The sequence below is a fragment of the Dermochelys coriacea genome, chromosome 10 (assembly GCF_009764565.3).
Source record: "Dermochelys coriacea isolate rDerCor1 chromosome 10, rDerCor1.pri.v4, whole genome shotgun sequence".
Lineage (NCBI taxonomy): Eukaryota > Metazoa > Chordata > Testudines > Dermochelyidae > Dermochelys > Dermochelys coriacea.
In genome coordinates, this window is record NC_050077.1 from 83870854 (window position 1) to 83884944 (window position 14091).

The window sequence follows — 14091 nt, forward strand, 5'->3', positions numbered from 1 at the left end:
CTTTTTGTTGTTGAAACTGCTAACAAGAAATTCCATTTATGAATACTATTATAGTGGCTACAGACATAAGGGATGCTAAATAAAAAGTAAGGAACAGTTTGAATATTTACAAAAGTTGAACTTGTGCAGATAGGGTTACTTAAAAAAAACAAACAAACAAACAAACACCTCTTCCATTCATAGGAAATACCAGATACCTACTGTGTTTCTAGCAGCACAGGGAAACCAACAACTCATCATAGAACTTGCAACTCCTTGTTGTCAGCAGCAAATAATTTACCTCGATTTCAATTACAAACTGCTGCAGTTTACAAGGCAAGCACCCAACCAGAATTCAAAACAGGCTGCTCTAAGCAATATACTATTTTTTCTTCGCTACATTCATTTTGTTCCATCCTTCACTTAGCTTGGATCCCCAACTATATTTTCTCCATCTTCAGGATCTTCTTCAGACTTCATAACTCTTACAAAAATAAGTTTTTTTCCCTTAAAGACTGCCCAGGGACAGCCTAAGACAGGTACAGGAGTTCCTTCTTTCGTACTGACTGCTTAGGCTGTCCCTTTCTGGCACTTCACATGAAAACCCTACATACAGCTTTTGTTTCTGCAGACTCTGTGCTGCAGCACAGACTGCCTCAGTGACTGACTCACAGTAATATTCCGCAGATCTGAAATATCCTGTAAACAATATGCAGACAGTCTCACATCAGCCCAGTTCTATTTTTTGATTGTCCAGTACTTGATAGCTGAGTGATAGAAAGAAATAGCTGCTAATACATTTTATGCATGCTCATCCTGTGAGTAATACATTTTATGCGTATGGGTAGCAAATGAGACAAGCATGTGTGAAACTACCACCACGGTGCCACATTTTGCAGATGTGCAAACTTTCACCTTAAAGGAACAAACATGTTAGTCAAATTAACTTTTGACTGACACTATATGAGGGTCACAGTTATCACTGTTAAACAGGATGTTACAAATAATGGCAGGAACAGATTTAGCTATTCCACCAAACAACACCGAAAGCTGGAATCAGCTTTATGATGATCTGACTTTAGGCAAAGTAATGACTACATAGCACATAGACTGGGTGATTCTATTTTGACAAAAATGTGTCCGATTTTAATTTAGAAAAAGCACATGCCTTTGCTTTAAAAAAAAAATTCTCCCTTTAAGAGTATGAATCCCATTCTGAATACAACCAGGTTTCAGCTTACTTCTGCTGCCAGTCTGTCTCCCCAATATGTCAAATGAGAAGAGCCACAGAGGCTGTCAAACCATTAAATAGACAGTGTAATGATTAACAGTATTGAAGATGCAGGGTCCTCTTTCACACATTTTAAATTTAACAGTGGAAATCTCCTAAACACCATATTTAGTGGACTAGGTCAACATCGTGACTATTGGCTGTTTTGTCTGTAGGAGATATAAACGTGGTGCACAGTAATAAAAAAAGAAAATATGCAGGACACAAGACTGTTAAACATACACAGTCAGTGAGACTGCAAGTACAATTTTCTGTGGAGACCTTTTTGGAAAACAGACATTTCACAGTACACTATCCTGCCTCCTCCTGTCCACATTTGGGGTTGTGCGCACACAATTGCTGTCAAACAAAAAAGGCAATCATTTTTCATAATACTGAAAGAAGTCATACATCTTATCCATGGCCTTCAGAGCAGACCCTATGTTACATCAAACACTTTTTTTTTTTTTCTTTGAAAGAACGTGTTCCAAGGAGTTATTTGCTGTCAAAGTTTCCACATGACAGGAACATTCCAACAAAACAAAGGTTAAGTGAATTTTATACAGTCTGTGTCATACCAGCAGTTATCTTATCACCATGAAACAAGTCAACCTCCTACAGCTATAAAAGGTATTTTGGAAAACATATTAGCCTACCCTGAACATGCTAAAATGAAGATAAAGTTAGCCCTCTGATTTTGAAAAGGATATGTTTAAAAGCACAACTGAAATAAAAAAACAGGTCACACTGAGTCAGATTAGTGGGTTTGCAACAACATAACTCACCAGCATGCCGAAGAACTTAAAAAAATGTGTTTGAATTTTCACCTATGAGATAGATGAACATGGACATATTATAAAGAGGAAATTCTTAGAGAAAGGAGCAGGAAAAAGCACGCTAGCCCATTCTAAATATCAACAGTCAGTTCACGGGGGAGCAGCATATGCCACCAGAACTAGAGAGACAATATTGTAACATACATAAGGCCATAAACTGTATTCTCAGAAGGACGTAGCAACAGGAACTTAATGTTTGCTCAGTTCACAATACGGGCTGGACAAGAAAGTCCCGAGAGGCCAATTAAAAAGGCTCATCAATACTGCACAAGATCCAGGAAAAAATTTGCACCCTCACTTTAATGAATCAAAGTTTAAAGGAACACTTCCAACAACAGCCTGAAAACCAAGAGCTGGTGCCAAAGATTAAATTTCTGAGGTAGGTATCATGGTGATGAGGGCAATATAGATGCTTGGCTAGATACAGTTCTTGGCTCCATTTATCACCCTGGTGCATGATTTCAGCTAAGACTGTGCCCAGCTCACAACCAGGCTGCTTCTCTTTTCAAATTTCACCCAACAAAGAGTTTTGCTTTTCTCACATTTCTATCTGCTGACAGACCAATATTTATCCAAGTCTCCTGGACTTCACTTCTCCTGTGGCTGCCAAAAACTTCTTAGATGGCAAGTTCCTCCATGAAGCACCCTGCCTGTCATTGCCTTTGGGGGTCTCATGCCACAAAATACTGCTCCTATTTTGTGCCCACTTAAGGCCAAATAATTGAAGATGTGGCTACCCGGAAAGGGTATCAGCCACAAGGCAGCTTTGAATAAACCCTACCCAGCAGCTGATTGGAATGATAGTAAAGGCTTTCCTGGGTTAGCTAGACTCTAGACAGCTTGAAGGGTGGGAAATAATGAAACACTATAGGGAAAAAAGCCTCCTCTCTCAAAGATGCCCAAAAACACCACAATGAGCCATTTTAAGAAAAAACAGAAAATGAATTTTTATTATTATTAAAGATTTGCATTGCTAGGGAGAAAACATCTGCACCAAAGTATTATACAAAGAGTACAGTTCTTACACAGTGGATGTGTGAAATAGTGTGTTAAATGCAAAACCATAAACAGCAACGAAGATCTGTATAAATTTTTTTACTAATGGCATCAACTGGGGTGCAAGGAAAATTTTTAAAAAGCTTGTGATAAAGTGGAATTTACTCAAGACAAAACAGTCTGCCAATAAAAAGAACAATTAAAATATGGAAAGAATGTAAAGACAGCCATGACGATGATGCTTCTGCCACATTCTCCCAGTATGAACAAGTTTAAATCTATAGCACTGCATTTTTTTTTTTAAACAGAATTAGTCTTCAAATATGAAAACACTGTAGAAATCTAAAGCTGCTAAATTAATTGCCAACAGACCAAGGGTTTCTTTGCAGGGTAATATTGCCAGTGCTCACTTAAAAACAGAGCAGCTGTTTTACTAAGTGGGTGTAAAGGCCAAGAACTTTAGTCAAGGAGAAAGGATTGATTTGAAAATCTCTCAGAAGTAGATTTACTGGCATCTGCCTTTAAAATATCTTTAAAAGTTCTATCTCCCTGAAATCAGGAAGACTGCCTTGAAAGATATGTACAATGTATTTTCTAGATTCTTGCCCAAAAGTGCCCTAAATAAATTAGACATGCACTAATGATCAATATATTAAAACACAGAACTCGTAGGAGCATCAGTGGCTATTAGAGATGCCTTCACATGAGGATCAATTCAACAAATGCCTTGCAAAAGCAGAACAAAAATTGGAAGTGTTGACTTAGAGTTTTCCATGTTGTATTGTCAACCAACTGGCAAAAAGGTACCATTAAGCTGGTGAAGAACTTACAGTGACATTGCCTGCAATGCTATTGCTCAGCTCTCTACACACTTTAGCAAATACAGCTATGGTGAAAGGTTATAGTTAAGCATTATTTACAATATCTACCCAAGAAACAAGATCAGGTCTACTGATTAACAATGGAGGAAATATTGGCAAGGAAGAGACCATTAGTTAAAGTGTTGGTGAATGTAACCCAATATCCTATCACAATATCTGTGTATTGGTAAGGATTTGTTACTCTGCCAACAACTGTGGCTACTGGGGAAATGTTCATTTTCCATTCCTAGTACACTGCAGTCTCAAATGTTTGAACTGATCAGCTCTAATGTTTATTTATTGAGAGCTGACTAAAGACACAAAACACAAGCAACGACTTTGTGAGACAGCCAGTACCATTAACATTAGTGGTGCACACAAGCATGTGATTTCATGTAGTTTTCTTTCATTAAAATGTTGCTAATTTGCATATTGCTTTACCCCTTATCCCAGTTGCAAAATTCTGGATGCACTGCTAGTTGTAAGGGGGAGGAGATTCCAAGAGAGGGTTAAGGAGTTCTGAAGCTTGTCTTACGATGGAGACAGACTTGTTGAAAGTCGCTGGGTAAGGATAAAAGGGGTAAAAAACAAGGGTGATGTTATAGTAGGGGTCTACTACAGACCACCTAGCCAGGAAGAAGAGGTAGGTGAGGCTTTTTTTAAACAGCTAACAAAATCGTCCAAAACCCAGGACCTGGTGGTGATGGGGAACAAACCACCCAGACATATGTTGGGAAAATAACACAGCAGGGCACAGATTATCCAATATGTTCTTGGAATGTATTGGAGACAATTTTTTAGTTGAGAAGGTGGAGACAGCTAACAGGGGAGAGGCTGTTCTAGATTTGATTTTGACAAATAGGAGGAACTGGTTGAAAATTTGAAAGTGGAAGGCAGCTTGGGTGAAAGTGATCATGAAATTATAAGAGTTCATGACTCTAAGGAATGGTAGGAGGGAGAACAGCAAAATAGAGACAATGGATTTCAAGAAGGCAGACTTTAGCAAACTCAGGGAGTTGGTATGTACGATCCCATGGGAAGCAAATCTAAGGGGAAAAACAAGAGAAGACAGTCAGCAGTTTTTCAAAGAAACATTATTAAGGGCACAAGAGCAAACTATCCCATTGCGTAGGAAAGACGGGAAGTCTGGCCAGAGACCACCCTGGTTTAACCAAGAGATCTTCAATGATCTAAAAATAAAAAAAATAAAATAAAAGTCCTACAAAAAGTGGAAACTAGGTCAAATTACAAAGGATGAATATAAACAAATAACACAAGTATGTAGTGACAAAATTAGAAAGGCCAAGGTACAAAATGAGATCAAACTAGCTAGGGACATAAAGGTTAACAAGAAAACATTCTACAAATACATTAGAAGCAAGAGGAAGACTCAGGTCAGGGTAGGCCCATTACTCAATGGTGGGTGGGGGGGAGGAAGAGAGAAATAACAGAAAACATGGAAATTGCAGAGGTGCTTAATGACTTCTTTGTTTCGGTTTTCACCAAGAAAGTTGGTGGTGATTGGACATCTAACATAGTGAATACCAGTGAAAATGAGGTAGGATCAGAAGAGGCTAAAATACAGAAAGAAAAAGTTAAATTACTTAGACAAATTAGATGTCTTCAAGTCACCAGGGCCTGGTGAAATGCATCCTAGAATATTCAAGGAGCTGACTGAGGAAACATTTGAGCCATTAGCAATTATCTTTGAGAAGTCATGGAAGACGGGAGAGATTCCAGAAGACTGGAAAAGGGCAAATATAGAGCCCATCTATTAAAAGGGAAATAAGGACAATACAGAGAATTACAGAGCAGTCAGCTTAACTTCTGTACCCGGAGAGATAATGGAGCAAATAATTAAGCAATCAATTTGCGAACACCTAGAAGATAATACAGTGATAAACAACAGTCAGCATGGATTTGTCAAGAACAAATCGTGTCAAACCAAGCTGATAGCTTTCCTTGACAGGGTACCAGGTTGGTGGATGGGGGGAAGCAGTAGACATGATATATCTTGATTTTAGTAAAGCTTTTGATATTGTCCCACATGACTTTCTCGTAAGTAAACTAGGGAAATGTAACCTAAATGGAGTTACTGTAAGGTGAGTGCAAAACTGGTTGGAAAACCATTCCCAGAGATCAGAGTAGCAACTGTGTTAGTCTGTATCTGCAAAAAGAAAAGGAGAACTTGTGGCACCTTAGAGACTAACTAATTTATTTGAGCATAAGCTTCCATGAGCTACAGCTCACTTCATCAGAGTAGTTATCAGTGGTTCATAGTCATGCTGGAAGGGCATTTGAGTGGGGTCCCACAGGGATCAGTTCTGGGTCCAGTTCTGTTCAATATCTTCATCAATGATTTAGATAATGGCATACAGAGTACACTTATAAAGTCTGCGGATGATACCAAGCTGGGAGTGGTTGCAAGTGCTTTGGAGGATAGGATTAAAATTCAAAATGATCTGGACAAACTGGAGAAATGGCCTGAAGTAAATAGGATGAAATTCAATTGAGCAGGGGGTTGGACTAGATGATCTCCTGAGGTCCCTTCCAACCCTGATATTCTGTGATTCTGTGATTCAATAAGGACAAATGCAAAGTACTTCACTTAAGAAACAAATCAGTTGCACACACCCAAAATGGGAATGACTGCCTAGGAAGAAGTACTGCAGAAAGGGATCTAGGAGTCATAGTGGACCACAAGCTAAATTAGAGTTAACAGTTGTGACAAAGTTCCTCTTCTGCCTTGGTGGGTCCTGCGCTTACTGGCGGATTTTCTCGCCTCAGAGGTTCACGGCAGCCCTCAGTTTGGCCACTTTTGTGGCTCAAATCTGCCGTTCACTCAGTTAGCCTCATCACTGGCCAGCATGGGGAAAGGAAGAAGAACAATCCCCGCAGTCTCTGCTGATCCACCTAGTGGATTGGGGAACAGGCCAGAGACCTTCCCCTCTGGTGGAACCCACAGTCCAGTTCAACTCCTCCGGTGTCAAGGAGGGAGTTGGGGGGATGGAGGAACCTGGGCCCGCCCTCTACTCCGGGTTCTAGCCCAGGGCCCTGTGGATTGCAGCTGTCTACAGTGGCTCCTGTAACAGCTGCGTGACAGCTACAACTCCCTGGGCTACTTCCCCACGGCCCCCTCCCAACACCTTCTTTATTCTCACCACAGGACCTTCCTCCTGATGTTTGATAATACATGTACTTCTCAGTCTTCCAGCAGTCCATGTTCTCACTCTCAGCTTCTTGCGCCTCTTGCTCTCAGCTCCTCACACACACCACAAACTGAAGTGAGCTCCTTTTTAAACCCAGGTGCCCTGATTAGCCTGCTTTAATTGATTCTAACAGCTTCTTGATTGGCTGCAGGTGTCTAATCAGCCTGTCTGCCTTAATTGTTTCTAGAAAGTTCCTGATTGTTCTGCAACCTTCCCCATTACCTTCCCCAGGTAAGAGGGACCTACTTGACCTGGGGCTAATATATCTGCCTTCTATCACTCTCCTGTAGCCATCTGGCCCAACCTTGTCACACAGTGTAACACTGCTGCAAAAAAAGCGAACATCATTCTGGGATGTATTAGCAGGAGTGTTGTAAGCAAGACATGAGAAGTAATTCTTGGGCTCTACTCCGCACTGATTAGGCCTCAGCTGGAGTTGTGTGTTCAGTTTTGGGCGCCAGATTTCAGGAAGGATGTGGACAAATTGGAGAGAGTCCAGAAAAGAGCAACAAAAATGATTAAAGGTCTAGAAAACATGACCTATGAGGGAAGATGGTAAAAATTGGGTTTGTTTAGTCTGGAAAAAAGAAGATTAGAGGGGACATGATAACAGTTTTCATGCATGTAAAAGGTTGTTCCAAGGAGGTGGGAGAAAAATTGTTCTTCTTCACCTCTGAAGATAGAACAAGAAGCAATGGGCTTAAATTGCAGCAAAGGAGGTTTCGGTTGGACACTAGAAAAAACTTCCTAGGTGTCAGGGTGGTTAAGTTCTGGAATAAATTGATTAGGGAGGCTGTGGGATCTCCATCATTGGGGATTTTTAAGAGCAGATTAGACAAACACCTGTCAGGAATGGTCTAGATAATCAGTCCTGCCGCGAATGCAGGGGATTGGACTAGATGACCTCTTGAGGTCCATTCCAGTCCTATGATTCTATGTCCCACTAGGGTTGCCAACTTTCTACTTGCATAAAACCGAACATCCGTGGCCCGCCCACCTGTTGCTCACTCCATCCCCTGTTGCTCACTCTCACCAGGCTGGCTCAGGGATCGGGTGTGGGAGGGGGTAAGGATGAGGGTGAAGGCTCCACCGGGGGGGTGTGGGTTCTGGGGTGGGACCAAAAATGAGGAGTTCAGGGTGCAGGAGGGGGCTCCAGGCTGAGGCAGTGAGTTGGAATGCGGGAAGGGGCATGGGCCAGGGATGAAGGGTTGGGGTGCAGGAGGGAGCTCTGGGCTGGGACCAAGAGGTTCAGAGGGCAGGAGGGGGATCAGGGGTGAGGCAGGGGGTTGGGGCGTGGGGGGCGTGAAGGCTCTGGCTGGGGGTGCGGGCTCTGGGGTAGCACTGGGGATGAAGGTTTTGGAATGCAGGAGCGTGCTCCGGGCTGGGGCAAGAGGTTGGGGCACGGGAGTGGGTCAGGGGTGCAAGCTCCAGGCCGCGCTTACCTGAAGCAGCTCCCAGAAGCTGCAACATGCCCCCCCTGTGGCTCCTAGGTAGAGTAGCGGCCAGGCGGATCTCTGCGCTGCCTCATCCACAGACACAGCCCCCACAGCTCCCATTGGCTGTGCTTCCCGGCCAATGGGAGCTACAAAGCCGTTGCTTGGGGTGGGGGCAGGCCAGGGGGCTCCACATGCTAGGAGCCGGAGTGGGAGAAATGCTACTGCTTCTCGGAGCTGTGCAGAGCCATGGCAGGCAGGGAGCCTGCCTTAGCCCTGCTGCGCCACCAACTGAACTTCTAATGGCCTGGTCAGTGGTGCTGACCAGAGCTGCCAGGTTCCCTTTTCAACTAGGTGTTCCAGTCAAAAAATCAGATACCCAGCAACCCTATGTCCCACAAGAAGAGAAATAAGGACATGGTGGCACGAAGGCAACTGCACTGGACTGGCTAGTCAGCACTGGAAGGAAATATTGCAATCCTCCTCATTTCCTGTTCATTTCTAAAACGTTATTGGAACAGCCTTGCCACAGGGACATAATTAATTTTATCTTAGCCTATTCAGTGCCCTTCAAGGGAAGAGAGGCCTAAATAAATGGAGGGGAAAGAAGGCCAAAGAAAGTTCTGGAAGCAAGAGTGAGAGTGAAGGACTCACACTGTTCACTCTATTCCAAAACAAAGCAGAGTATGGGATGCTAACTACCTGAGCTGATGTTCAACAGCTTTACAGTGACATGATTCACTTGTGGCTGTTCAAATTACATAATCAGAAACCCATCTTGCAGGAGAGAGACCATATGAAAGGGCAGTTTGATGGCAGCAGTCCATTCAGAGTAAGAGGCACCAGCGTGACAGCTCCAGAAATCAGAGGAGGACTGGGGCGGGGGAGAATGGAGGTGTACTTTCATTCTAGCTCTATAAGATTTCTACAGCGGGTATAGTGCCCTATGTTGCCTGTACTGATACACCTATATGGAGCAGCATGCAAGGATGGAATGCTAATATGGTGAGATAATGGTTAAAAAGATGGTAGATTTAGTAATTTCTTCTGTTTATTGTCCCTTCTCCCATGTAATATTATAAACTAAAGCATTCCAATTTAAGAGACCTGAAAAGGAATCAAGTCACAAGGGAAACATCTTTGGCCAGATAAGCACCATTGTACAAAAATCTAACCTGAAGAAAAGCAACATCCATAGTGCACTTTAAAAACCTCTTTGTGGGTACCTGCACAAAATAAGTGCCAATGATGTCCCCCACTTTCGCTCCCCACATCCCCACCCCCCACTTCAAGAACCCTTCCTCCCCCCAGGCCTTATAGAAATAAAGGAGATTGTTAGCAACCAGCTATGAGAATTTTAAAAAATTAAAATTAAAAAAAAAAAATCAAGGCTTCTCACCCCAGTATGTCTGACCCTTTAATGCAGCTCATGTAAATTTATCCAAGTAGCTAAAATGTCTCCGCTGATGTCCAAATATTTTTAAACAATGCAGTATTATACAAGGATCCAACATTTACCCTATAAAAAGATCTAAATAAATCAGTATGAGTGTACACCAGAGGCCTTAACTTACTTTGACCTAAAAGATTAATTGATTTGACTTTCCACATTTGGATTTGGTTAAATACAAAAACAAAAAAGTTATCTAAAACTCTGGCGCAACAATAAGGTTCTTAAAGGAATAACAGCTGCCAAATCCCTGTTAGCTTTACACCTGGAAAAAGGCCTTGTTTTGAAAGGAAAAAAATATTATATTGGACTAACTCTGTTCCCAACCAACTCAGTAAGTAAAACTCCCATTGGGAACACATAGACAAGTAGAGAGTGCTTTTGAAAAATCCCACTCACTTACACAGTGGGTAGCCTCCTCTCTCATTCCAGGCATAGAAAGGTCATTGATGTCAATACAAGTTTTGACTAGAAGGACTTTCCTGTACACACACTTTGTTTACAGCATAAGGAGGAAATGTAGATCTGGAATACATATGCCCAGGAATTCAAACAGTCTTTTGGGGGTTTGTTTGTGTGTTTAAAATCCACATTCAAGAGGTATAAAACAGAAAAAGAAAAAAAAATGTTTAGTTTACCTGATATTCACCCTGCATAGAGCTTTTGCTACTAGCAGTATGTTTAAAAAAAGTCTACTGCTGAACCACTCTCAAACCCTTAATATACAAAAAGCATTACATAAACTTGAAAGAGCATTCTTACCATTCTATTTTTATGAAACCAAGTACATGATCTTGCAGCTACCTATTACGAAAATGGTAAATGGATTAGCTACTACAAAGCCCTAGGACATATCTATAAGGATTAAAAACACAGTGGGTGTATGATCGTCACTATTTTCCCCCTTTCTGCCCACAATTTCAAACCTGTAATTGCAGAGTTTAAACAGATTCCCACACCCGGCAGGGAAGCAAAATATATATATTTAAACTCAAAGGAGAAACACTGACATGGGAAATTGCAAGATAATGTTTTCGTCCTATTTAATTTGTAAACAGGCCCTTCTGGTTTAGTTTATGGCTGGAAGTGAACAGGCTGGTTTATGAAAAACAGAATTCAGCTTTGCGTTTCATGATTAAGACATGCATCTACATTGTAGCAATTACTACTTCCAATTCAAAATTAGCTGTTTTTAGCTGTTCTAGCACATAAACTTTGCATTCTGATCCCATTTAATCACATAAACACATGAAGTTCAAAAGTGCCAAACAAAAGTTTGTCACAGAGAAAACAGTTTTTACTTCCACAGAGTTCAACATTGTTTTTTGTTTTAATCCGTGATCTCAGAGAGCACAGCTTTGCCAGTTATCCTTTATAAGGATACAATGTATTGAGAAGTAGTTGGAGCAGATAAAGATTTTACTTGCTCAAAAATTAAGTCTAAACAAACTATTAGCTTATGATGCAAATTTTGGATTAAGTTAAAAATATACACATCAGACATTAAAATTTTAAACCTTTTAAGTACATATAGGAGGGGATGTTTTGAAAGCAAAGCCAGTGCCAGATAAATCTACCTGGGTGTAACAATTTCCAACACTTTATGCTTATAGAATATCTTTCATCTATAATTAACTTTTGTAAAGGCCTTGATGAAAGGTGCTCTAAAAGCCCATAAAGTATTTTAGATCATTACATCCAGGTAATTAGAGTACTTTGTAGGAAGAGGACTCCTAGAGAAGACATCATTTGATGGGATTACCACAAGGAACAGGATGACCACAGGTAATAGGTATTTAATAAATATGTAGATTATATTTAAAGTTCTGGGTCTAATTAGCCAATGTTTGTGATGATCTTAAGTTCTGCGTCTAAAAGCTCGCTGCACAACTGCAGAAACCTGGCAACTTTTAAGGAATCCCCATGATTTCCCTTGTCCCACATGGGGAAAAATGCTGACTTGGGAGAACTAACAGCAGCTCATTCTGAACAGAAATAGCCCTACTTTCTCTGGTCTTTGGCTGCTTGTTGGCCAGAGTGGGATAGATCCCCTCCCGTAACTGCTATGGTAGCCTCTGCTCAGGGCAGAAGAGGTGCCCTGCTCTGCCCCCTTTCAGCTAAACAATTACCTTTCAGAAGTGAGAGGAGGGCTTTGGACCACTTCTCCCGGACTCCAGGTGGTGCTGCAATTTCAGAGTTCTTAACCAGTACCTGTATACTGTAAGCAGCAGCCCACGGTAGTGAGTCTCAGAGTCCGCAGACTAGGGTTCACAATACAGTGCTAAAAATAGCTGTGGAGACGCAGCAGCTCTGAAAGGGGTGGGGGCGCGCTTCAGAGCCTAAACTCCAGCCCAAATGCCTGTACTGCTATTTTTAGCACACTAACTCAAGCAGACCTAGCACTGCCTGTCACACTCCTAGCTTAGTGCAGACATACCGATAGGCTCTTAAACCAATCTTCTCCCACAGAAGTCTCCTAATAGAGTGAGTCCCAAAGTAAGTGCCCTCTACCAAGCACTGATTTTATTTGTTTTTGTTCTGCTACATTTCTCCCTCCATCAGCAGCTTCTCTTTTAGCCTCTAAGAGAGCAATAAGTTCTCAGTCAGTCATGGACTCAGATTTTCAAACACTGGATCCGGGGGGAATTAAAAATTTTTAAAAATTCCCACCTGAGGCTGGAAATGTCCTTGTAGTAGCCAGTTGCATCCTAAACCCCTCCACTACCTAGGCCCCATGGGATGCCACTGTCCACTTTCCTTCCTTCCACCCTCAACTTCCACAGAGTTGTCACCTGTACCCCCTACCCCTTTGACTCACAAAAGTGACCCTTCTTCCTTCAGTTTTATCCTATTGAACAAATTTAAATTGCCAAATTTAGGAAGATTTCAACCTTTCTTTTACTCGCCCCACCCCACAATATTTCCCTTCTCAGAAGCATTTCCTACCCTCTGACCTCAGCACACAGCAGTAAGACATCTTCAGAACGCTAACAAGTAGCACAGATCTTCTCCACAGGACAAGACACCAGAAAGAAATTCAGCAGGGAAAGTCTACATGCCAAAATGCCAAAGGTAACATCTGAAAGGTGAACAATGTGTTTATACATTAGCTTCTATCACCCTGTGACAGTGAAATATTGGCATTCTGTTCTGCAGAACCAGAAGTAAGATAGCTGGAGAAGCTATATAGAGCAGACACCTAATAATTTGTATACTGCTATAATCTTTTCCTCTTGACAATGGCTAACCCTCAAACAATGATACTTCCAGTGCTGCTGGAAATTGCAAATAATATATTTTATTTTTCAAATGAAAGACGTACATTTATCTAATAATAAGAGATCACACATCATACTGCCTCACTCAGAATCTTCACTTTAACTGCTCTTCAAGCCCATGTAAAAATAGTTCAATCTCACAATGTCAAAATTCATCTGGAAGCATTAAAAGCAAATCAGACCCCATTAATCCAAATAAAAAAGGCACACAGCAACCAGTCTCCACTGAGTTCATGGAATACTCTCCTAAATTACCCTGAAGAAGAACTGAAGAAGAGATGGATCAGCAAGGAAAACTACCTCTGGAGGTCAGAAAGTGTAGAGAAAAAGTGAGAACTGGGGAAAGCCACACAGAGGTGGACTTTGGTTTGAATTGGTTTGAATTTTCTTTGCAATTGTAAAAGATTATTTAGTCATAAATAAAAAGAAAACAAGGAAAGAAGAACTGGGACTGCTGAACACTGAGAATGGGGTGGAGATTAAAGATAATCCAACCATGGCCTAAAAAATAAATGAACACACTGACTGAGTTTTGAATAAGAGTAACAAGAAGCCTGGGCACAGTGACAGGGTGGCTAATGGGAACAATGGAGGTAGAGATGATCACATTCGAGGTGACACACAAACAGTTTAATGGGACCAAACAAGGGGGCCTGGATAATCTTCATCCAAGAATATTAAAAGGAACTGGCACTTGAAATAGCAAGGATTTTTAATGAATCTGTGAACTCAGAGACCATACTCTATGACTAGAGAATTACAAATACAGCACCTATATTT

General features: G+C 41.4%; 1 protein-coding gene across 6 annotated transcripts in view; it reads right to left on the reverse strand.

Moving 5' to 3' along the window:
- The window catches only part of UACA (uveal autoantigen with coiled-coil domains and ankyrin repeats), a 73023-nt gene that overhangs the window by 34926 nt on the left and 24006 nt on the right, over positions 1-14091 (reverse strand). The window contains exon 1 of one of the 6 annotated variants that reach the window (XM_043493471.1): positions 202-650. The exons of 4 other annotated variants lie outside the window; for them this stretch is intronic. In XM_043493471.1, the coding sequence (XP_043349406.1) occupies positions 202-240 (39 nt within the window). In that variant the 5' untranslated portion in view covers positions 241-650. Of the gene's footprint in view, positions 1-201; positions 651-14091 lie in introns of those variants that run through there. One more of the 6 variants, XM_038420580.2, reaches the window with a different exon arrangement.